Source organism: Pelobates fuscus, chromosome 7 (genome assembly GCF_036172605.1).
Source record: "Pelobates fuscus isolate aPelFus1 chromosome 7, aPelFus1.pri, whole genome shotgun sequence".
In the NCBI taxonomy this organism is placed as follows: Eukaryota; Metazoa; Chordata; class Amphibia; order Anura; family Pelobatidae; genus Pelobates; species Pelobates fuscus.
The window spans coordinates 32,378,243-32,403,770 of NC_086323.1; the positions used below are offsets into that span (position 1 = coordinate 32,378,243).

The following is a 25,528-nucleotide window of genomic DNA, read 5'->3' on the forward strand; positions in this document are numbered from 1 at the left end:
GTTACTTCCCTGCCGTGTACATGGTGTCTGCCAGGCTTGGGACGTACGCCGGAATTCAAACCCAGCTGTGGAAATGCATGGTGTCTTGGTAGCGGGTCTCCTCTCCTGCCCCAGAGCCTTGCGAGAGCTGGTGCCCTCCTGCCCCGAGCCTGGGAACCGTCTTGGTCCAGGGTCGTCCCTTTCGGGATGGTGCGGTGAGTCTTGGTAGTCGAGCTGGGTCTTCGTTTTGCTGCTTTCCGCTTGTGTGGCCGGCACCTTTGGGTTTTGTGCCCTGTTGCTCTCGGCCCAGGAAGGCGTGTAATGTGGGATACGGTAGCGTGGGGCTTAGTGATGCCCTGAAGAGGAGTTCCAAACCTCCTTTCGCCTTCGGCCTCATCCCACTTGGGTAGTTCGCGGTGAGGTGCTACTGGCTGTAAGCTCGCCATCAGCTTGGCCCAAAAGCAGTCGAAGATTGCTGCCAGGGGGTCCCCTGTATGTCCACAGGTATATACTGTAGCATTTTGCTGTTGCCGCTTGTTTTGCATTGCCGCGTGTAAATCCGCCATCTTGGAGGCCTTCGGTTCCACATTGCTCAGTGCAGTTGCAGGGCCCGTCGTGTAGTGTGGTGTTTGGGGCACTCCGCCTTTCGGGGACCGGGATAACCCCCGCCGGACCATAGGGGGGGGAGGTGGTTTGCGTTCGCTTGAGACGTTCAGCCTTGGGTAGGAAGGCGTCCGTCCTTCCTCCCTGTCTCCTCTGGTAGGCCTCATTCTGCAGCTGCGGTTCCCGGTCATGCCGGTTGTCGAGTGAGGTGTCAGCAGGTTGTGCTTGCTTCCCCAGTCCAGTGAGTTGTCTAGTGGGCAACTTTCGTCGCTGTACCCCAGGATTTCAGCAGAATTCGAGCCCAAACAGCAGGAGCTCGTGCTGAGTGTGTCTTGTTAGTTTGCCAGTCAGGCCCCATCCCCAATATTAGTGATTAAATATCTTTTTCTCTGCCTTAATGAGGTGGCCACTGTCAGGCCATCTTCGTGATAGATGATAACTTATTGGCCTGCCATTCCCTCCCCTAATTGCAGAGCTGCTACATGTGACAAGTCTGTAGCAATTAAATAAATGCTTTGAATTTATAGGATTATGACCTTCCATGATTGATTCATTTTAAACCTATCTTCTTATCGGGTGAGGCCAACACAAACCATGACAGCCCAGAGCAGGGTGTATGTCCTGAGCTGCCCCTCTAACCTGTAATGAGAGTTACGCTTTATGCTTGGCTATCTAGTCTTGTTTTTATATTACGAAAATAGCAAGTTCATGTTTATGTCTGAGGCATTATCTACACACATGTTTGTGTTCAAGAGATTTAATAAGAAATATAAAGTACAAAAACATTTCTATCACGTTGACTCTACATGATGTTGTTAATAGACTGAATATACATTCAAATATTTTCTTTCAGATCACGTTCCACAAAACTACATGGGAATGTTAATCGGAGTGATATTCAGTGCTCTTATCGTCGTCTCCTTTGTATTTACCTTGATGTTTAAAAAGAAAATACGAGAACGGTAATCTTTTCGAATTTTAATGTTCATTATAATTACTTTCTATGTAAACAGTATCCATCACTACAGCCTTACACAAACATAGGGCAGAGCTAACTAATAGGACAGTCAATGTATAAAGTAAGGAAGACGTAGTTAAAGGACCACTCTAGTGCCAGGAAAGCATACTCGTTTTCCTGGCACTAGAGTGCCCTGAGGGTGCCCCCACCCTCAGGGACCCCCTCCCGCCCGGCTCTGGAAAGGGGAAAGGGGTAAAAACTTACCTTTTTCCAGCGCTGGGCGGAGAGATCTCCTCCTGCTCTCCTCCTCCGATCCGCCTCTTCTCCTCCCCGTCGGCTGAATGCGCACGCGCGGCAAGAGCTGCGCGCGCATTCAGCCGGTCACATAGGAAAGCATTCACAATGCTTTCCTATGGACGCTGGCGTGCTCTCACTGTGAAAATCACAGTGAGAAGCACGCAAGCGCCTCTAGCGGCTGTCAATGAGACAGCCACTAGAGGACATAGGGGGAAGGCTTAACCCATTCATAAACATAGCAGTTTCTCTGAAACTGCTATGTTTATGAAAAAATGGGTTAACCCTAGAAGGACCTGGCACCCAGACCACTTCATTAAGCTGAAGTGGTCTGGGTGCCTAGAGTGGTCCTTTAACGAATCATAGAGTGCTTAGAGTTAAAGAATATCTTTAAGGAGATGTTTGGCCGAATGCTGGAATTCCATATCTGAGATAATAGAGATCACAAAGTCGATGGTCAATGATAAGGCCAGGTAGCTGAATTGTAAAACAAAATCCCTTTCTAAGTTATTTTCACAGCTTGGCTATTTTTACCTTAAACTAATAGCTATATACTCAACATTGTCTTCTCTCTATTGTGAACAGTTACAATGTTACACAGGGGACACTGGGACATGATTTCCTATTCGGGTGCCCTCTGTGTAATTCAGAGTGGGATGATACAGTTGTATCTACTGTTGCATATGCACAACTGATCCCGTGTGGGGGTGATGAACATTACATGTAGACTGACTAACCATGTAAAACACAGGAGTAATGACTAGCCATCCTAAATGCTGGGCAGTGCAGAAAACGTGTAAACGTGAAAGGTTGCACAAGAAATAAAGACTGATTTGCATTATAGGCAGAAAGAACCAATAAACACACCGTGTACCGTGCGCAGACAAATTAACCCCAATCGCATAATATTTTAATATGTCTTACCTGGAGACGTATTGCACTAGATGAATATGTACCAAATTTTCTTTATTCGGCCTAGTCTGTGAGTGGGTGAGTGCATGTCTTCTCCTCATCCTTACCCAAGCTTCCCTCACTCTCCCAGTCCCTACTCCAGCATCATACCTCCCCTAAACCTAACCACGTTTTACGCTTTATGATCTACACTATCAATACTATCTAGTACCATTCCTATTATTCCCATAACTCATCCACAGTCTCATGCCTCGATACAGCAGGATTCATCCATTCACCAATTTTACCTACTTTTCCAATTTTCCACCATCCCGACTCTTCATTTTCTCTTCTCCAGTCTTGGAATATCTCTTCATCTTCAGCTCCCACCCTCAACTCGTTCTCATCACTTCATCCCTACCTTAATCCCTATAACCGTATGTTCCCTTCCGTGTTCCAAATTAATTTTCTCTCCCCATTTTATCTAAAATGTAGTTGTTATGGTACCATAAATCTTTCGGTCACATTTTCTGTCAAACCAGTTTTGAGTATTTTGGCATAACATGGGCTCTCCCCAGCAACCATCATATAACGTGTCACCTATAGACATGTAACAGCGATGTTACTCATTCCATCGGTCCCCCTCCTTATCACATCATCCCCATCTCATCTTATATTCTCCATAATCAGACTACACACAGAGAAACATTGTTTGTACTGTTTCCAAACACATTATTACCATTAGCTGGGTCCTAGCCACACAACACTTTTTACTCAGGTATTTATCTCCTAGTACATTTCAAATATTTTGTTGCTTTCATTTAAAAACATGTACTTCATGTACTTACACTAAATTGATAACGGATAAAGGCTGTTCATATATATCTATATATCTATATCTCTATATGTCTCTCTATATCTCTCTATATGTCTCTCTATATCTCTCTATATCTCTCTATATATCTCTATATGTCTCTCTATATCTCTCTATATGTCTCTCTATATCTCTCTATATATCTCTATATCTCTCTATATCTCTCTATATCTCTCTATATATCTCTCTATATCTCTCTATATCTCTCTATATCTCTCTATATCTCTCTATATATCTCTATATCTCTCTATATATCTCTATATCTCTCTATATCTCTCTATATCTCTCTATATGTCTCTCTATATCTCTCTATATCTCTCTATATATCTCTCTATATGTCTCTCTATATATCTCTACATCTCTCTATATATCGCTCTATATGTCTCTCTATATATCTCTATATCTCTCTATATATCTCTCTATATGTCTCTCTATATATCTCTATATCTCTCTATATATCTCTCTATATGTCTCTCTATATATCTCTATATCTCTCTATATATCTCTCTATATGTCTCTCTATATCTCTCTATATGTCTCTCTATATCTCTCTATATATCTCTATATCTCTCTATATGTCTCTCTATATCTCTCTATATATCTCTCTATATATCTCTATATCTCTCTATATCTCTCTATATCTCTCTATATATCTCTATATCTCTCTATATATCTCTCTATATCTCTCTATATATCTCTATATATCTCTACATCTCTCTATATATCTCTCTATATGTCTCTCTATATCTCTCTATATATCTCTATATCTCTCTATATATCTCTCTATATCTCTCTATATATCTCTATATATGTCTCTCTCTATATCTCTATATCTCTCTATATATCTCTCTATATATATCTCTATATCTCTCTATATATCTCTCTATATGTCTCTCTATATGTCTCTCTATATATCTCTCTATATCTCTCTATATCTCTATATATCTCTATATCTCTATATCTCTCTATATATCTCTCTATATATCTCTCTATATGTCTCTCTATATATCTCTCTATATCTCTCTATATGTCTCTCTATATCTCTCTATATATCTCTATATCTCTCTATGTCTCTCTATATATCTCTCTATATCTCTCTATATCTCTCTATATCTCTCTATATCTCTCTATATCTCTCTATATCTCTCTATATGTCTCTATATGTCTCTCTATATCTCTCTATATCTCTCTATATATCTCTCTATATGTCTCTCTATATATCTCTACATCTCTCTATATATCGCTCTATATGTCTCTCTATATATCTCTATATCTCTCTATATATCTCTCTATATGTCTCTCTATATATCTCTATATCTCTCTATATATCTCTCTATATGTCTCTCTATATATCTCTATATCTCTCTATATATCTCTCTATATGTCTCTCTATATCTCTCTATATGTCTCTCTATATCTCTCTATATATCTCTATATCTCTCTATATGTCTCTCTATATCTCTCTATATATCTCTCTATATATCTCTATATCTCTCTATATCTCTCTATATATCTCTATATCTCTCTATATATCTCTCTATATCTCTCTATATATCTCTATATATCTCTACATCTCTCTATATATCTCTCTATATGTCTCTCTATATCTCTCTATATATCTCTATATCTCTCTATATATCTCTCTATATGTCTCTCTATATATCTCTATATCTCTCTATATATCTCTATATATGTCTCTCTCTATATCTCTATATCTCTCTATATATCTCTCTATATATATCTCTATATCTCTCTATATATCTCTCTATATATCTCTCTATATGTCTCTCTATATGTCTCTCTCTATATCTCTCTATATCTCTCTATATCTCTATATATCTCTATATCTCTATATCTCTCTATATATCTCTCTATATATCTCTCTATATGTCTCTCTATATCTCTCTATATCTCTATATATCTCTCTATATCTCTCTATATGTCTCTCTATATATCTCTCTATATCTCTATATCTCTATATGTCTCTCTATATCTCTATATATCTCTCTATATCTCTATATATCTCTCTATATCTCTCTATATCTCTCTATCTCTCTATAAGTCTCTCTCTATATATCTCTCTATATGCCTCTATATATCTCTCTATATATCTCTCTATATGTCTCTCTATATATCTCTCTATATCTCTATATCTCTATATGTCTCTCTATATCTCTATATATCTCTCTATATCTCTATATATCTCTCTATCTCTCTATAAGTCTCTCTCTATATATCTCTCTATATGCCTCTATATATCTCTCTATATGTCTCTATATATCTCTCTATATCTCTATATCTCTCTATCTCTCTATATATCTCTCTCTCTGTCTCTATATATCTCTCTATATATCTCTCTATATCGCTATATATCTCTCTGTCTATATATATATATATATATATATATCAAGTTGTTGTTTCTTTGGAATATGACTCTCCCTCTTTCTCCTTGTAGGATTAAAATATATATTGTATCTATGATTCCGAAATGCCTCCATGAAACGTATCCACGCATAGAAAACAGTAGGATATTAAAATATTTGCAGGTAACTACTCCTTTGAATAATATATGTTTTAATGTATCATCTTTTATTGCTTTATACTCTACTTATTATCACTCTCCCAGGACCATAACCCATAGTGTCCTAAATCCACACTACTCTTAAAGATAAATTGCTTGTTTTGCGTATTTTAAAATCTAAAATGTTTTACTCTATGTAATCATTATTCTGGAAGTGGAACAGCTAAAAGTTTTTTTGTCTTGTTTTTGTCTTGTAAAAAATCAGAATCGTACAGATCCTATCGGGTTTTTTTTTCTGGTGCAAGTTAAATGAAGATTTGTTTATTTTTCAGGCAAGTGCAGAGATGCCTTGGTTTGATCTTATGACATTACACAGTGACCCTGAAATTATAGAGGTTGAAGAAGTTGCACCAACAAAACCAACCAACGACCAAGTCACAGCCAAAGAATATGACAAAGCCATGCAAAAGGATGATATTGACAATCCAGAACAGGCCTCAGGGTATCGTCCACAGATCGCAAGTCCAATGCCACGGAGGAACGATTCCTACTGTGCCCCTCCTCTTATGCTTGACATCCAAACATCTCAGCAGAGATGGGACAATGGAAATAACTGCGTGGATGAGAACATTCTACTTTGGAGTCCGGCATCTGTGACAAATGAATTTGTTTTCCAAGAAATGGAGCTGCTCATTTCAGACATCGAAGGTGATGACATTTCCCGTTTTTTCCGACCATCACCCAATGTTCCGGCAGATCATAAGCAGGAAGGTGAAGTACCTGAGAGCATTATGAGAGTGCAAAGTTTGCTGGGCGACCAACACACCCTTTGTTTAACTGGCGATTTTTCAAACTCAGATTCTTATTTTCCACAAATGATGGCAAAAGGAACATAAGGATCAACTTTTTAGTGACAGTCCCTCCAGTCAATGTAAGAATTCCTGAGGAATCCTTTCTCTTGCGTAAAAATTTGCAGTAGGTCTTTATCTTATGTATTCTAATATGTAGATTAGGCTGGTAGGTGTTCTGATGAATCCTGTTTAATTAAAGGGACACTATAGTTACCAAAATAACTTAAATGAAACTGTTTTGGTGTATAGACCATGCCTCTGAAGTCTCACTGCTAAATTATCTGCCATTTAGGAGTTAAATCACATTGCTTCTGTTTATGCAGCCCTAGTCACACTATAGCCTGCATGAAAGAAAAATGGTCTCATTTTCAATCAGATGTAGCTTACTTTAGAAGTTTTTATCTCTTGCTCAGTAAAGTGAACTTTAATTACATACAGGAGTTTGCTGCAGGGTTTAGAAAGATACTAACAGAGCAGGCGATAAGAAATTCTAAATTAAACAGAATATGCAATAAAGGAAGTGCAAACATTAGATGACTCTTTACAGGAAGTGTTAATGAAGGCTGTGCAAGTCACATGCAGGTAGGTGTGACTATGGTTCATAAACAAAGGGATTTAACTCCTAAATGGCAGAGAATTGAGCAGTGAGACTGCAGGGGCATGATCTATACATCAAAACTGCTTCATTAAGCTAAAGTTGTTTTGGTGACTATAGTGTCCCTTTAAGTAAAACCTATTGTATTGTGCCTACTAAATAGCATTTTTCGTTACAGCCAGTTAATACAATGAAAAGCAGTGCAATGAAAAACTCTCACTTCCTGCTTCCCATGGCAAAAATGAGTTAAATGCAGAAAAGCGCATTACCTGGTATGCAAGTATAAGCCAAAAAAAGTTCTCTTCTTCCGTATAATATAAGAGAATTATAGTAAACACTGGGAATATTTTTTTTGCAAAAAAAAAGGTTTCAAAATTTTGTTTTTCAGGTTAATCTAATGATTTTGTTTACATTCTACCTCAGAGATTATATGTTCAATAAATGCCATGCAGTGACCATTTGCACTCTAATGGTGGCATAAAATGGAAGTAGTCAGCATCTGTAGTGCCTAAGAAACAAGGTTACAATTAATATATTCATTTTTAAACTTTGGGTGCTCCCTTTTTTATTGATTGGGAGCCCTCCCTTAAAAAAAAATTAAAACAAAAACAGGCATTAAATTCACCTTTATTCCAGCACGGAGACCGTCTCCTCTTAGCAGTCGCTCCACCCTTGATGAGATTATTATGTTTGGAGATCTGAGTCAAGTACAATACTTCTAGTTGAGAAGCATAGGGCTCACCATATTCCGCCAATCCGATACTTCTCATAGAACATCACTAAATTCTTTATGAGATTCATTAACCGCATTCATTATTGTCATTCTGTGCCCGATGACACCAAAATTGAAGACCTGTTTTCGAAGGGCTTAAGTAAGGAAGTGCATCGAGTAAATGTCAGTCTAACAGCAACTAGATGTGTGTTCTCTGAGAAATGTAGATATTGCTGTTTCTCATATACATCAAAAGGAAAGGTCCATGCACCAAAACCACTTCATTGAGATGTAGTGGTTTTAGTGCTTAGAGTGTACCTTTAAACAGAAGTAGAGAACATGTCTTGCAAGTTCTTTAACATAGACATATAATATATATTTTCATTTTTTTATGTGACCTGCTTCATTTTAAGCAAGGGTTCCATATTCTCGTTAAATGCATTAAAAGGGAAACTGGGTGAATGGTTAGTCCATAGTAAACTCATTGCTCTCTGTAGAGCTGCTAAAATCAGGGATGTCCAAGAGATAATGGTGGCAAAGCATTATGGAATTACACTTCAACTACAGCTCATAATCTAGAGTTTGGCCATCCCCACACTTCATAGATAAAGAGAAAAATCAACATATTAATAAGCATTTAAATGCTGTCACAAATGGCAAAAGTATTGTCAAGAAAATCATTGGGAATAATTCTCGAGCTACAGAGCTCTAGAGATTATGGCATATCCGGGGTCGGTGCATTGTAGGTCCGTAAAAAGTGTGCTTATATCCTTCTCCATCTTAGCAGCTTGTCAGCCATTGTCATATGCTCTATCACTTGCACCTGGCAGACACCATAGAGAAGAGGAGAAATAAAACAATGTTTCTATTCCTCCTCCTCATTTGCATTGTGTGCCAATGCTGTGCCAGGACCAAACTGAAAAATATGATATTATTTTTCAACTCTTTAAAATTTAAGGAAATGGAGCGTTGCATAAAAAAAAAGCATTAGCACAAGTTATTGGTGATTTTCAAGGTATATTTTCCAGAGAAGTGACAATGGCACTTTAAAGAGTTTAGCTGATTTAGGAGGCGGGACAAATCCTGGAGATCAAATCAGCCTGCCACCATTCTATTTTTAATGAATGTATAAAGTAAAAGGAGTAAATATTGAACCTTTTAATTGGTAACATGTCACATGACTACGGGTTTGAATTAACAAGACCCCGACTAAATACAGATGTTGCACAATGTAACAAGGCTGAAGAATTTATATCTGTTTAAAATTCATGAATTTAAAAGTGATGATGTTTCTCGTATTGTGTTATGATTTTTTAAAGAAGTCACGCCTCTGACACAAAATAGAAAATACGTTGGTGAAAATGATTATGGTCAGTGGCGTACTAAGGGGGGGGCGGGGGGTGCGGTCCGCCCCGGGTGCCACCAGTTAGGGGGGTGCCACCAGGTAAGGGGGTGCCTCCAGGGCTTGTGACTCTGTGAGCTGTGTGGCTGCACAGGGCGCCGGGAGCCAAACAGCTCACACACGCAGGGGCTGGGAATTCAGCAGTACACTGTACTGCACGGAGAAATGGGGGCGGAGCCAAACCGGATGCGGGGGCGGAGCTACAGCCAGCCTCCATTTGCTGCCTTTCACTGCAGCACACTGAGGGGAAGCAGGAAGGAGGCCCTGCTTCCCCAACTCCAACACACCAGGGACTCACTGACTGGACTCCTCCACCAGTAAGTAAGAGAGAGAGAGAGAGAGAGTGTGTGTGTGTGTGTGTGTGTGTGTGTGTGTGTGCGAAACTGCTTGTGACTGTGTGAATCCCTGCCTTTGACTGTCTGTGACTGTGTGTGTGAAACTGCTTGTGACTGTCTGTGAGTGTGAATCCCTGCCTTTGACTGTCTGTGACTGTGTGTGAATGTCTGCCTGTGACTATCTGTGACTGTGTGTGACTGTCTGCCTGTGACCAGTGGCGAATCTGATCCGTGCCCCCCCCCCTCCCCTGACCCTCTCCCCCCTGACTGTGGGTCCTTCCCCCCCGACACATACATACAGACACAAACACATTCACACACCCCCGACAGACACATACATACACACATGCAGACACATACATACAGAGACACATACACACACACACATACAGAGACAAAGACACAGACAAACATACACACAGAGACACACACATACATACAAACACAGAGTCACAGACATACAGAGACACAGACACACACACACAGACATACATACGGATACACACACACAGAGAGACAGACACACATACATAGACACAGACACAGACACACATACACACATACAGAGACACAAAATGTTTCCTACCATGTGTGACTTCCCTGGGGTCCAGTGGTGGCTCAGCCTGATGGGAGTCAGAGTTCTCACTCTGACTCCCTCCTCCTTTCTGTTTCCTCCCGCGCGGGCTCTCAGTATGCTGGGAGGAGTGACGTGCGGTCACTTCCTCCCAGCGTGTGATGATCTCATCACAGGGGGTCCGGTCGCGCTCTTAAAGCGCTCAGCGCAGACCGGGCCCCCTTACAATCCATGTCCATCGGGTGGCCCTGACAGCATGGGCCACCCGATGGACCCCTTAACATGCGGCCCCGGCGGTTTGCAGCCGGGGCCGCAAAGCATGGCAGCTGCTACCCGGTCGCGGGGGGCCGCAGGGCGGCCGGGCCCCCTGGAGTGCCGGGCCCGGTCGCAGCTGCGACCCCTGCTACCGCGGTACGTACGTTACTGCCTGTGACTATCTGTGACTGTGTGTGAATGTCTGCCTGTGACTGTCTGTGACTGTGTGTGAATGTCTGCCTGTGTCTGTGAATGTGTGTGAATGTCTGCCTGCGACTGTGTCTGTGAATGTCTGCCTGTGACTATCTGTGACTGTGTGTGTGAATGTCTGCCTGTGACTATCTGTGACTGTGTGTGAATGCCTGCCTGTGACTATCTGTGACTGTGTGTGAATGTCTGCCTGTGGCTATCTGTGACTGTGTGTGAATGTCTGCCTGTGGCTGTCTACCTGTGACTGCGTCTGTGACTGTCTGCCTGTGCCTGTGTGTGTGAATGTCTGCCTGTGACAGTTTACCTGGGACTGAGTGTGACTGTCTGCCTGTGACTGTGCATGAGACTGACTTTTGGTGACTGTGTGTGTGACTGTCTGCCTGTGCCTGTATGTATGAATGTCTGCCTGTGATTGTCTACCTGGGACTGTCTGCATGTCACTGAGTGTGTGTGACTGTGTGCTGCCTGTAACTATGTTACAGTCTGCCTGTAATTGTGTGTGTGTGAGACTGTGTGTGTGTGACTGTCTGCCTGTAGCTGTGTGTGTGTGACTGTCGGTCTGTAACTGTGTGTGTTACTGTCTGCCTGCAGCTGTGCGTTTGACAGTGTGCAAGTGACTATGTGTTTGGTACGGTGTGCATGTGGCTGTATTTGACAGTATATGCGTATAACTGTGTACATCTGACTGTATCTGACTGTCTTCGCCCTGCAGTGGGTCGGCACATAACATCATCCAAGCATCGGCGTCATATTACAGGATGTGTGCATGAAGAGCACAGAGATCCCAGCAGCAACCACTGACTACCAGGGACTGAGGATCCACTCTAGCCCTCCCAGAGCAAGGTAGGGAGGCTGGGTGGACCTCTTAATTATTAAATGTGTGCATGTATGTGATGTTTGCGTGTGTATATCTAATTATGTGTGTTTGTAATTGTATGTGTGTGGGTCTGTGATTGTGTATGTATGTGTTTATGTGTGTGGTTGTGTGTGTATCTCTGTAGTTAAGTGTGTGTGTGTGTGTGTATATATATATATATATATATATATATATATATATATATATATACACACATATATATACACACACAACACACTTAACTACAGAGATACACACATAAACACAGACATACACAATCACAGACCCACACACATACAATTACAAACACACATAATTAGATATACACACGCAAACATCACATACATACACACGTGTATATATATATACATACACACACACAATCACAGATATACACACAGACATACACCTATTGTGTTATTGTGTGTGTATATAAATGTGTATGTGTTTGGTACATAGCTCCCTTATTTGGTGTCCTTAAATATTGCAATCCCACATAAGGATAACAAATAAGGGCGTTATCTACTAAACAACTGAAATTAGGAAAAGGTTTTTTTTTTTTTTTATTCATCTTTTAGCTGTTTAGTTGATAATTCTCCAAATTGGTGTCCTTATGTGAGATTTCCATATTTAAAGATACCAAATTAGGGTTCTGTTTAGCAGATAGCTCCCTTATCCTTATTTGGTGTCCCTAAATATGGCAATCCCACATAAGGATAGCAAATAAGGGAGTTATCTGATAAACAAAGATCAACGTTAAGAGGTGTCAGCTAGCCCACGAACAAGAAATCTGGGTGGCTAATGTGAATTATATGCAAATTTGTTGACTGATGCCAACGTGCCGGCATGCTGCCAATGGCAGCACATTACCCCATCCCTTAGTGAAAAGTTTTAGTGCCCCCCCAGTTTGGATTGTGGTATCTTACCCCCTATATATTGTTCCTATGTGTCTATGTATCTGCATGTGTGTCAGTGTGTATTTAGGTGTGTGTATGTGTATATGTGCATACATCTCAGAATCTCGCCAACACTACACACAAATACAACCCTGCATTTCAACGTCACCATTATATATAACCACACCACTGCCTTCAAAAACCACACTACATAAAAATGCATGCCTGCATTCAAACGCCAACACCACATACAGACACACATCCTACATTCACTCAAACATACTCCATACAAAAACATGCTTACATTTAAAAGCATAAACACTGCTTAGTGCTAAATACATAAAAAAAAATAAAAAAAAATTGTGGTTGCTTTTTACATTTTAAAGTTGGGGGGTGGAGAGGGGGTGCCAAAAATAGGACCCGCCCCGGGTGCCAAATGCTCTAGGTACGCCCCTGATTATGGTTGTAAATAATGAAGTACTTTCTGGTGTTTGACAGCACATTGTCTAAAATTAGTGACTTTTTTTCTCAGCAGGAAGGATGTGGGGACGTTTTGTAGATACACAAGTAACTAGACTATAGCATAGCATGCATTATTACATTTACTACCATGGTTCTCCAACAATGAAAGCTGCCATTGCTCTGGTAACTGGTGAAGTTGAAGTTACTTAGTGTCACTGCTAGAGTAAGGGTGAATTCTTACTTCCAACCTCTTCTAAACTGGGGAAGATCGGGAGTAGAATATGATAGCAGAAACAGGTTTAGATCCCCCTCTCAAGGCACATGCATATATTAAAGCGGCACTGTCATGCCGAATCCCGTTTTTTTTTAACCCCCCTCTCGCCTCCACTACATCCAATTGACCTCCTAGTCACCCCCAAATACCCCTAAGCCCCCAAGATTACCTCTTTTTTAATCTTTATTTTCTGCCCCGATCTTTATTCAGGGCGCCACCATCTTTGTGTGGGTAGATGAAGTCCTTGTGGGACACGTCATCTGCCCACACTAGATAGCACTGAGATTCCCGCACATGCCCAGTGAAACACCTGGACATGCGAACGGGAATTTCAATTTCACCCCTGAGCAGTGGGGGCCCTAAATAAAGAGAGGGGGGACCTACCGTCCTCCCCCCTGGTCCCCACCCCTGAGCGGTGGGTGGGGGCCCTAAAAAAACAATAAGGGAGGGACCTACCGTCCTTCCCCCCGGCCCCCACCCCTGAGCGGTGGGTGGGGGCCCTAAAAAAACAATAAGGGGGGGAGACCTACTGTCCCACCCGGCCCCCACCCCTGAGCGGCGGGTGGGGGCCCTAAATGAAAATCCACCCCCCCAATCAAGGTGACTAGGGGTCCCAAGCCCCTAGACACCCCCCCCTCCCAAATCAAACTATCCCCTACCTACCCCCCTCACTCTAAAAATAGTGAGGGGGAATAAAATAACTAACCTGTAAAAAAAAATTAAACTTACCATTTGACGTCTTCTTTTTTCGAAAATCTTAATTTTTCAGCCCCAAAAAAGGCCAAATAAAAAGCCATCATACCTGCCGAACTTAAAATAAAATGAAAAACCCGAGCGAAAAAAAAGAAAATGACGAAAAAGAAAAAACCGAGCGCGAAAAAATTATCCATCTTCACCCATGGAGGGCTCCACGCAGACTGTGTAAAATGACACAGAGCACTGTGATTGGATGGTTTGAAAACCATCCAATCACAGTACTATGTGTCATTTTACACAGCGTGGGAAAGTTCTTTGGAATTTTCCCACGCTGTGTAAAATGACACAGAGCACTGTGATTGGATGGATTTCAAGCCATCCAATCACAGTGCTCTGTGTCATTTTACACAGCGTGGGAGCTCAGGGGTGGGGGTCAGGGGGGGGCAGTAGGTCCCCCCCCATTATTCTTTTATTGAGCCCCCACCCACCGCGCAGGGGTGGGAGCCGGGGGGAGGACAGTAGGTCTCCCCCCCATTATTCTTTTATAGGGCCCCCACCCGCAGCTCAGGCAGACAGTAGTTCCCCCCCCCCAAGTGACAGGAAGCATCGCGGGAGCAGATAGGAAAGCAAAGGATTGTGGGAAAATTGCTGTGACCACCGGAAACGAAGCACACTTTGCTCCTCCGCTGGTCACTGCGTAGGAAACCTCCATAAGAGAAATAGTCCCTACTTTGTCTTATGTTTTAAAGAAAACTAGAGCAGATAGGAAGAAAAGAAGAACAGATCCTGAGAGAGGGAGAGAAGATGAATCTTTTGGGGAAAGGTAAGTTCGGCATGACAGTGCCGCTTTAAGGAGGTCTTAGCATTCTGGAAGGAAAGTAAATCTTTTTAAAAAGCAAGGAATGTGGGTGGTCTATAGTCACATTGCTCCAATGATGAAAAAATTAGAATTTTGGTCTGATGAGAAGATGGAAGAAGTGAAGCTCCTCTGGAACTCTCCTCAGAAATGTAATAAACGCTGGACATGACACTCAAATTAATTTCTGAGAAACAGAAGTCTTCGTGGTGGGTGGCCAACTGTGCTACATCAAGGTCATCAAATTTATCAGGCATGTGGAGGTTCAAACCTGCACCCGTCTGTATCACATAGACAACATGGGGTAATGCTGGACAGCAAACATTTCCTACAAATCTATCGTCAACCACAGTTTTTCTGGTCATTTTCAAAAAAGACTTGAGATCCACTTTGTTACTGAAACCTTTCAAGATCATTATTTCTCTTGTGGATACATATATAACTGTGTCTAAATCGCTTTGAGTGCTGCTAGGAGAACAGTTCTATATAAGTTTCTGACTTTTATTTCCTTCGTATTGATTGCAATATATCATTCATCTCACTGTATAATAGACAATTAATTGTGTCAATGTTAAATAAAGAATTATAAGAACAAAACAACCTGTCTAGCTCTATCAACCTTATACTCGGCTGGATTAAGTTTCTTGCTATGTTGCACTTTCTGGTTGCTGTGACACATAAGATTGTGATAATCATTCGAGTATCCAGTATTGTATAGGGAACTCTTAGAGCAGGACTTGGAAAATTTGTTTAGAATCTAGGAGCCAACTAAAAAAGTTAGGAGCCAGTTTTTAAAAAACAAATTTTACGTTTAATTTTCAACAAGAAAAATGCAATTCTTAGGGGACACTATAGACACCAGACCCATTACAGCTTAATGTAGTTGTTCTGGTGTCTATAGCCTGTACCTGCAGAACTTTCATTGTAAGCACTGCCTTTACAGAGAAAAGGCAGTGTTTGCATTGCTGCCCAGTAACAGTCACTCTGACACTGGCACATCGTTTTGCTGCGCATGCGCAATATTCTCCCTTAGCTGAGATCATTATGACTGACCAGCCACGGCCATGGCGAAATAGGCACAGTGTGGGGAAAAAGGTGAGTAAAACAACTTTCTTATGCGATTGGAGGGGGGCAGGTACCTAAACAGACACAAACACACACACCATCTGACAGACACACACCCTCTGACAGGCACACACCACAGAGACACACACACAGAGACAGACACACACACAGAGACATACACACACCCAGAGACACAGACACACACACACACGCATTTTCTCACACACACAAAATTAGATTTAAATTTTTCTTAAAATCCACTCAGCCTCCCTACCTTTGGGAGAGCTGAGTGGATCCTTCCCTGGGGTCCAGTGGGGCGCCTCTCCCTTCCTCTGTAGTGATGCTGGACCCTGAGTTACGTTATATTCTGGCCCCGGCATCATGAAATAGCGCGAGGAAGCAGAGAGGGGCTGCAGGTGTATTACTGCTCCCTCGCATGCCTGCTCCCATGCACCCGCGGGCGGCCGGCTCCCATGTTACTGCTGGCATCCCAGGTGCCAGGGCAAACTTTCTAGTCACCATGGCGACCTGGCGCCTGGGATTTGTCGAGCCCTGTCTTAGAGTATTGCCTAATATCTATTCGATGGGGCAAGCAGACAGAATGCCAGGTGATCACTGTAATTTCTGCTCCGTGCAGAACGTGCTTCAGGGTGGCACACGCAATACATTTGAAAGCTATTTAATTGGAAATTTTATTTGTAAATTAAAGGCCAGCCTGATTCATTTTAAAATGTTGGGTTGATATTTATCAAAGTGTCTCTGACAGTTTTATATCTATATTAAAACTGTTGGGTATTGTCATCTGCTTCTTTTTGTTTTTGCTCCCAAACCATAATTTTTCAATATACCCCAATTTGTTTATTAATCTTTTCAACAGACACGTGTTCTGTGTTCTTCTCTTATTTTTTTACACTACTCTAAAACGGCGGTCTGAGAAATGGAAAATATCAGACCAAAGTGCAGAATTTACTATGAAAAAACTTTCAAGTTTTTTAGATCATTTTAGAGCACTTTGATAAATAAAACATTGAGAGAATATGACTGTTACTTTTCAGAACACTTTGATAAAACTCCCCCGAAGATTTTAGGAAGTCGTCAGGGCCGCCACCGGGCCCCACTTTCTTTCTGTGCACACATAGATAGCGAATATCGCTATCTATGTGTGAAGCCGCGGGCCCCTGGCTCCCTGTTACCGCAGAGGGGGCCCAGGCAGCACACTGCTTCTCCTCTTCTCTCTTCTAATAACTCTCGCGAGACCTGGTTGCCATGGCAATGCTCCGCGGTTCTCGCAAGAGTTATTGGAAGAGAGGAGAAGAGAAGAGGCTGTGTGCTGCCTGGGCACCCTCTGCGGTAACAGGGAGCCGGGGGGCCCCACCATGCCACCGGACCACCAGGGATGGAATCTCCCCCCTCCCTGGACATTTTAAAAAGAATTAAAACATTTATGTGAAAATGCCCCTTCCTCCTCCTCCCCCTGCCCCTCCCCCCCGATTGCACATTTACACATTTACACACACACACTACATACACTGACACAACAAACACACACTGCATACACTAACACAACACACACACACACTGCATACACTAACACAACACACACTGCATACACTAACACAACACACACACTGCATACACTGACACAACACACACTTTGCATACACTGACACAACACACACACACTGCATACACTAACACAACACACACTGCATACACTAACACAACACACACTCTGCATACACTGACACAACACACACTGCATACACTAACACACACACTGCATACACTAATACTGTACTATACATTACACACCACATTCAGTCCTGCATCATTGTCAGCGGACTAGGTAGGGCGTGGGCGGGCCCGGGAAGGGGGGGTGGGGGGGCAAAATTTCTGATGGCAGCCCTGGAAGTCGTATTAAAAATTTTGTTCTTTAATAGGCAGCTTATGAATTATCTTGCATCCGTATGACTGAAGTGTCATTTTAAACACTAAAATATATTCCACTGAATAGCAATTACTGTACACAACCAAGTCCTCAAGTAAGTAAGTCATTTTTTAGATATATTAGATAGATAGATATAGCGATATTTAAAAAAATATATATATATTTTTTAAAATCTGAACTATTTCAACTTTTTAAAAGAACGCCTCTCCGTTTCTACATTGTTAATACAGAAATTGTATTTCCACCCTTTAAAGTCCATTTCATTCAATGTTTACAACAGTGATAAGCTGAGAGCATTGGACAAAAACACTCCAGAAGGTTTTTGAAGGAGGTTTGTCCACAGTACCAATTGTAGCTGTAATACAGGTTTTGAGTAAATACTTAAGGGGAACAATTGCAATAGAATAGGGTAAGGCAACATTTTATTTATTCATTGTGACTTTACATTAAATAAATACAATATATTGTTATCATAGCTTAAGCTCTTCTGCCAAAATATCCCCGAACATTGCAAAGACATGCTCTGTTTTATTGATTGCATACCTCCTAACCGTCCCTATTTAGGAGGGACAGTCCTTAATTTGGGACCAAATTTTAATGTCCCTCTTTTCTAGGAGCTCTGAGTGTATTATAGAACATCACAGCAATAATACTCCCAGTAATGTGTCTTTAAACTATAATAAATGAGTTTAGTAATCAGTCTGTGTAAATAAGATACATTGTTCTAATTCTAAATTACATTTTAGTTCCATAAATGATTAGTCACCTAAAATTTCTCAGAGCAGTCCTGCCCCTGGTTACACCCCACTCACACTCCTAAAATTAAAGTGTCTCTCTTTGTCCATGTGAAATGTTGGGAGGTATGTGATTGTCAGAGGGCTTCCTAAAGCCATTACTAGTTATTGGTAGTTTTTTTTTTTTTTAATATAATTCTATTTCATTATCAAAAAATATAGCAGACAAATGTGTCCACTGTTAAAATGTTAGCATCCGAATAAAAAAAAGAAAAAGAGAAGGTGTCTACCAACACGGGACGGGGCAAACATTTTTATTATCTTCCTCTGCCACAATGCTTCTAAAATGAAAAAGAAACAGCAATTGTTGTTTTCCTCCATATAACTTTTGTTTTAAGACATTAAGTGACCACACATACCTTGCGTGCTCAGTGTGTTCCTGTTCGTCCCCCACCCTTCAATTTCATTACCCTTTTTGCACATTTGCTTCCTTGCTTGACATGTTTCCTCTGTTTACAAAACACGCAATACCTAACCTAACTACCTTCACCACCCACACTCAACATTAACTACTTGCGTTCTGTATCCGTTTATCAATACCTGATTGTCTCAGGCCTGGTACCAGTGACAATATGTACAGAATGGCTGCGCTCACCTGAACATGTATATGTTATGCATACACCTTTTAAAGGAACACTCAAATGGGAAAATAAAATAAAAAATAAATATATATATATATATATATCTGTGTGTGTATTTATTTATTTTTGTGTGTAGTTGGTGTCTCCTCCCTTTGTAGCTATAACAGCTTCCATTCTTCTGGTAACGCATTTCACAAGATTTTGGAGTGTTTCTTTGGGAATGTTTAGCCATTCATCCAGTAGAGTATTTGTGAGGTCGGGCATTGATGTTGGATGAGAAGGCCTAGATCGCAATCTTTAGTTCAACCTAAAGATGCTCAATGTGGTTGAGCTCAGGGCTCTGTGCTGGCCAGTCATGGTGGTCTTCCACACCAAATACATCCACCCACGTCTTTATCTTGCTTTGTGCACTGGGGCACAGTTATGCTGGAATAGAAAATGGTCTCCCCCAAACTGTACCCTCAAGGTTGGAAGCACAGCGTTGATCAAAATGTCTTGCTTTGCTGAAACATTGAGATTTACCTTCACTGGTACTAAGGGGTCCATCACAACCCCTAAAAAACAGCCAATTTTTCCTCCCCCACCAAACTTTACAGTTAGCACAATGCAGTCAGGCAGGTAACTTTCTCCTGACATCTGCCAAACACAGACTCACCCATCAGACCACCAAACAGAGAAGTGTGATTCATCACTGCACAGAACACATTTCCACTATTCCACAGTCCAACGCTTGGTATTGCACTTAGTGTTGTGAAGCTTGCATGCATCTGTTCGGTCATCAACACCCATGCCATGAAGCTCCCACATATATCACACATGTTGATATTAACGTCAGTGAAAGTTTGGAACTCTTCAGCTATGGAATCAGCAGAGCATTGGCGACTTTTACGCACCGTGTGCCTCAGCACTTGGTGACATCGCTCTGTTACTTTACTCGGTGACACCGCTCTGTGACCTTACATGGTCTCCTACTTTCCAATAATACCACTTACAGTTGACCATAGAATATCTAGCAGGGATATAATTTCACAAACTGACTTATTGTAAATGGGGCATCCTATTACAGTACCACGCTTTAAGTCACTTAGCTCTTCAGAACGACCCATTTTTTCCGCAAATGTTCGTAAATGCAGACTGCATGGCGAGGTGTTTGATTTTATGTATCTGAAGCAATAGGTCTGATTGAAACACTTGAACTTAATAATTAAGCAGTGTATCCCAATACTTTTGGTCATATAGTGTGTGTAGATATATATAGATAAATAAACAATTTAGTAGATATGTCCCCAACGGAAGCATGCATGCATATATTTATGCATTTTTTTTCATAGGGTATATCATTTGCTGAAATGCTTCATGCTTGAGGAGTTTGTCCTCCTTTTTTTTTTCATTTTCCAAAATGTGCAGATTTCAATAGAAATTGGCTATTTTCTAAATTAACCTTGTTGCACCCCAATGGCTGTCAATCAGACAACAGGTCCTGTTACTTCCTGGTTTGGTTAGCTCAGTGGAGATAAATTTAAGAGGCAGCAATTACCCAAATCACCTGCCTTACAACAATTTCTCATTGAGCTGCAATGGGAAGTCTGTGATTGGACGGCCACAGAAAGTTTGGGCGGGGTTAGAAGGGGAGGGATATTGAGTGTAACATGTGAGTCAGCAGATTCAAGTACAATACAAAAATAAGGTATGACCGTAAAGAAATATATTGCTGATGTTTTCTGTGTTAAAAGCTAGAGTTATACAGAAATTCTATTATTGAGTTTCCTCAGTTGTTGTACTAAGGGAGAGGATAGTGGCCTACAATTGAGAGAGTAGTAGTAAGTCATTATTTGCACCTGGAAGTCAGCATAGATAAAGCATACAGAAAAAAGAAGAGTTGAAACAATGTTTTAATTCTCCTCCTCATTTGCAATGTGCGCCAAGATTGTGCCTTGGTTGATCGGGATTGTCATGCAATTTGCTAAATCTTTAATACAAATTTTTGAAGAATGCAAAATAATACTTAGTTTCTTAGATATATAATTGGTTTTGTAATTTTGCTACTCCAGATTAAAAAAGGCGTATTCATTTTTGCACTCTCCAAATAATAAAAACAAAACAATCCAAAATATAAGAAAGTGCTAATTTTTAAAGTTGCTTTTTTTGTGTGCAAATTCCCATATATCACATCCCCAGCTCTGAGATTTGCCCACTCCATTAAGTAACGTTGTAGTTTACAGAGATTGAACTGGAAGACATGCTTAACCTAGCACTGCAAGGGGAGGGGGGGCTGTTTAGCAGGTTTCAAAGTTCCTTGTGCACAGCCTTATTTCTAGCCAAAGCAGACGTTTCAGGGACTCAAGGTTCAGTTAGCAGCTTTCTACCTATCAAGGCTGTTAGCAAAAGTAAAACTCCAAGAGAGGGTTCTCATGCGTTCTAATGGTTAATCATAATAAACTAAACAATGTTTGGGAAAGTGTTATTTTAACGTTTAGCTGAAACAAAAACCCCAGTCTGTAGATTACTCTGCAAATAATAATATATAACTATATCCCAGGGAATATTATTTCCCAATATTTCAAAGGTGATCTGCGGTATTCAAATAGTCATTGTTCCTTTTAATAGCACCCTTAAAGGGACACTATAGTCACCTGAACAACTTCAGCTTAATGAGGTTGTTCAGGTGAGTGCTACAGCTCCCTGCAGCCTTTTTCTTGTAAGCACTGTATTTTCTGAGAAAATGCAGTGTTTACATTGGAAGCTTGGAACACCTCTTGTTGCAGTCAATCAGACGGCCACCAGAGGGACTTCCGAGTTCAGAGGCCCTAAAAAGGCCTCACGTCTGACGTATTCACGCATGGGTGAATACTTCAGACGGGCTATCAGCACACAAAGCACTGTGAATGCGCTTTGTGTGCTGAGGCTGTCAGCTCTGCTGTGGGAGTGGCTAGAGCCAGGGCCGGTGCTAGGATTTTTAGTTACACAGGCGAAGATGCATTTTGGCGCCCCCAACCCTCATTAAAAAATAAAAAAATGCATCTTCACCTGTGTGTCTTTCCTCCCAAGCCACAGGCACACAGGCATAATTTTTCAGTCACACAGTCAAAGTCATACAGGTACACTGGCATACAAAGACAGAAATAATCATACAGAGACATACAGTCAGAGACATACAAGCAGAGACATACATACAGAGACATGCAGGCATATAAAGACATACATGCATACAGAGGCATATGGTCATACAGACACATACATACAGACAGGCATACAGAAACATACATACAGAGACATACAGGCATGCAGACACATACATACATACATACAGGCATACAAAGACATACATACACACATACAGACACATGCATGCATACAGAGACATAACATCATACAGACACATACATATATACAGGCATACAGAGACATATAGGCATACAGACACATACATACATACAGAGGCATACAGACACATACATACATACATACATACATACATACAGAGGCATACCGTCATACAGACACATACATGCATACAGAAAAATGCATACAAAGACATACAGGCATACAGAGACACACAGACGCACACATACGTACATACAGAGACATAAAGGCATACAGTTACATACATGCATACAGAGACATATATACAGACATTCCGAGACAAACATACATCCAGTTACATACATGCATACAGAGACATACAGAAACATACGTACAAGACATACAGGCATGCAGACACATACATACATACAGAGGCATACCGTCATACAGATACATACATACAGACAGGCATACAGAAACATACATACAAAGACATTCAGGCACATACATACATACATACATACATACATACATACAGAAACATAAAGGCATACAGTTACATACATGAATACAGAGACATATATATAGACATTCAGAGACAAACATACAATCAAAATAGATGTGGTTTAGGACTGGAATATTATGATTTTTTAAGCAACAAAAAATCTTAATAATTTTTTCCACATTATACTATACTTCTAAACCTAACTTGAAGCACTTTCCTATGAGTTTCAATGGTATATATTGTGTTTATTATAAAGGTAATAGTTTAGCTTTATTCACAAATGTATATTGTACAGTAATGTACTTTTTTTTTTACTTTCCTTCAGCAGTATTCAACACATTATGTATCCATAATTTGTCATTCCGAAAATGTAAACCTCTTTTATTTCAACACCATGTTTACACAGTCTTCATTTCCTTTTTTTATTACAAAGCAATGTAAAAATACATTTAGCCATTTAAGCCCTAGTTTTCTTCCCCATTACTCTGTATTAGTTACATACAAACAAACATACATACATACATACAAAATTACATACTTACACTGACGAGGTATAGCAGAATGATAGAACACCGGCTCCTTGGAGTCCTGTCCTGCAGCGCAGCCTCATCACTGTGCACCAGCCACGCTGTGTGATCCACAGGGAGCAGGGATATGATGTCATATCCCCGCCCCCTCCACACAGCCTGCGGCAGACAGCAGGGTAGGAGGTGGGCGGGCGGAGGCTGGGATCCGCAGGCGGAACGGTAAGGGCTGCGCTCGGCCACGCTACAAGTAGTAGCCGGATAAAGGGGAGCGCAGTGCGCTTCCCTCCTTCCGGTCCGCCTGGTTTTGCGCCCCCAGGGCCGGTGCGCCCTAAGGCGGCCGCCTGGGCCGCCTTATGGTAGCGCCGGCCCTGGCTAGAGCTGACAGCTGAAGCCCGAAGAGGAGGACCCACAGGGACTCTTTCTGGCCACAATAGTGGTTGAAGGGGGGGGGAGAGGAGACGTACTCTCCTTCCCCCCCCGGCCCCCACCCCTGGGCGGCGGGTGGGGGCCATGAAGATAATGAGGCGGGGACCTACTGTCCTCCCCCTCTCCGGCCCCCACCCCTGTGCGGCGGGTGGGGGCCCTAAAAATAACAAAATTGGGGGGGACCTACTGCCCCCCCCGGCCCCCACCCCTGAGCGGTGGGTGGGGGCCCTAAAATTAAAAATAAGGGGGGGACCTACTGTTCCCCCTGGCCCCCACCCCTGAGCGGTGGGTGGGGGCCCTAAAATTAAAAATAAGGGGGGGATCTACTGTCCCCCCCGGCCCCCACCCCTGTGCGGCGGGTGGGGGCCCTAAAAATAACAATAGGGGGGGACCGACTTCCCCCCCGCCCCCACCCCTGAGCGGCGGGTGGGGGCCCTAAAAATAACAATAGGGGGGACCTACTTTTTTTTTTTTTAACAGGTTTTTAGTTAAAGGTCCCCCCCTCATTATTTTTAGGGTGAGGGGGGTAGGTAGGGAGATATTATTTTTTGTGGGGGTGGGGAAGGGGTGACTAGGGTCCCCCCCCCCTTTGTATTTAGGGCCCCCACCCACCGCTCAGGGGTGGGGGCCGGGGGGGACAGTAGGTCCCCCCCTATTGTTATTTTTAGGGCCCCCACCCACCGCTCAGGGGTGGGGGCCGGGGGGGACAGTAGGTCCCCCCCCCTATTGTTATTTTTAGGGCCCCCACCCACCGCTCAGGGGTGGGGGCCGGGGGGGACAATAGGTCCCCCCTTATTTTTAATTTTAGGGCCCTCACCCACCGCTCAGGGGTGGGGCCGGGGGGGGACAGTAGGTCCCCCCCCTATTGTTATTTTTAGGGACCCCACCCGCCACTCAGGGGTGGGGGCCGGGGGGGACAGTAGGTCCCCCCCTTATTGTTAATTTGTGTGTGTGTGTGTGTGTGTATGCAAACACTATATATAGAGAAATCTCTATACACTGCGTGCAGAATTATTAGGCAAATGAGTATTTTGACCACATCATCCTCTTTATGCATGTTGTCTTACTCCAAGCTGTATAGGCTCGAAAGCCTACTACCAATTAAGCATATTAGGTGATGTGCATCTCTGTAATGAGAAGGGGTGTGGTCTAATGACATCAACACCCTATATCAGGTGTGCATAATTATTAGGCAACCTCCTTTCCTTTGGCAAAATGGGTCAAAAGAAGGACTTGACAGGCTCAGAAAAGTTAAAAATAGTGAGATATCTTGCAGAGGGATGCA

At 41.9% G+C, this 25,528-nt stretch overlaps 1 protein-coding gene across 1 annotated transcript in view; it reads left to right on the forward strand.

The window, feature by feature from the left end:
- LOC134568573 (interleukin-12 receptor subunit beta-2-like) overlaps nucleotides 1-7,088 on the forward strand; it is a 69,334-nt gene extending 62,246 nt beyond the window's left edge. The window contains exons 13-15 of the mRNA XM_063427217.1: nucleotides 1,436-1,544; nucleotides 6,055-6,145; nucleotides 6,453-7,088. Of these exons, the coding sequence (XP_063283287.1) occupies nucleotides 1,436-1,544; nucleotides 6,055-6,145; nucleotides 6,453-7,016 (764 nt within the window). The 3' untranslated portion in view covers nucleotides 7,017-7,088. The remainder of the gene's footprint in view (nucleotides 1-1,435; nucleotides 1,545-6,054; nucleotides 6,146-6,452) is intronic.
- Nucleotides 7,089-25,528: the final 18,440 nt, after the last annotated feature.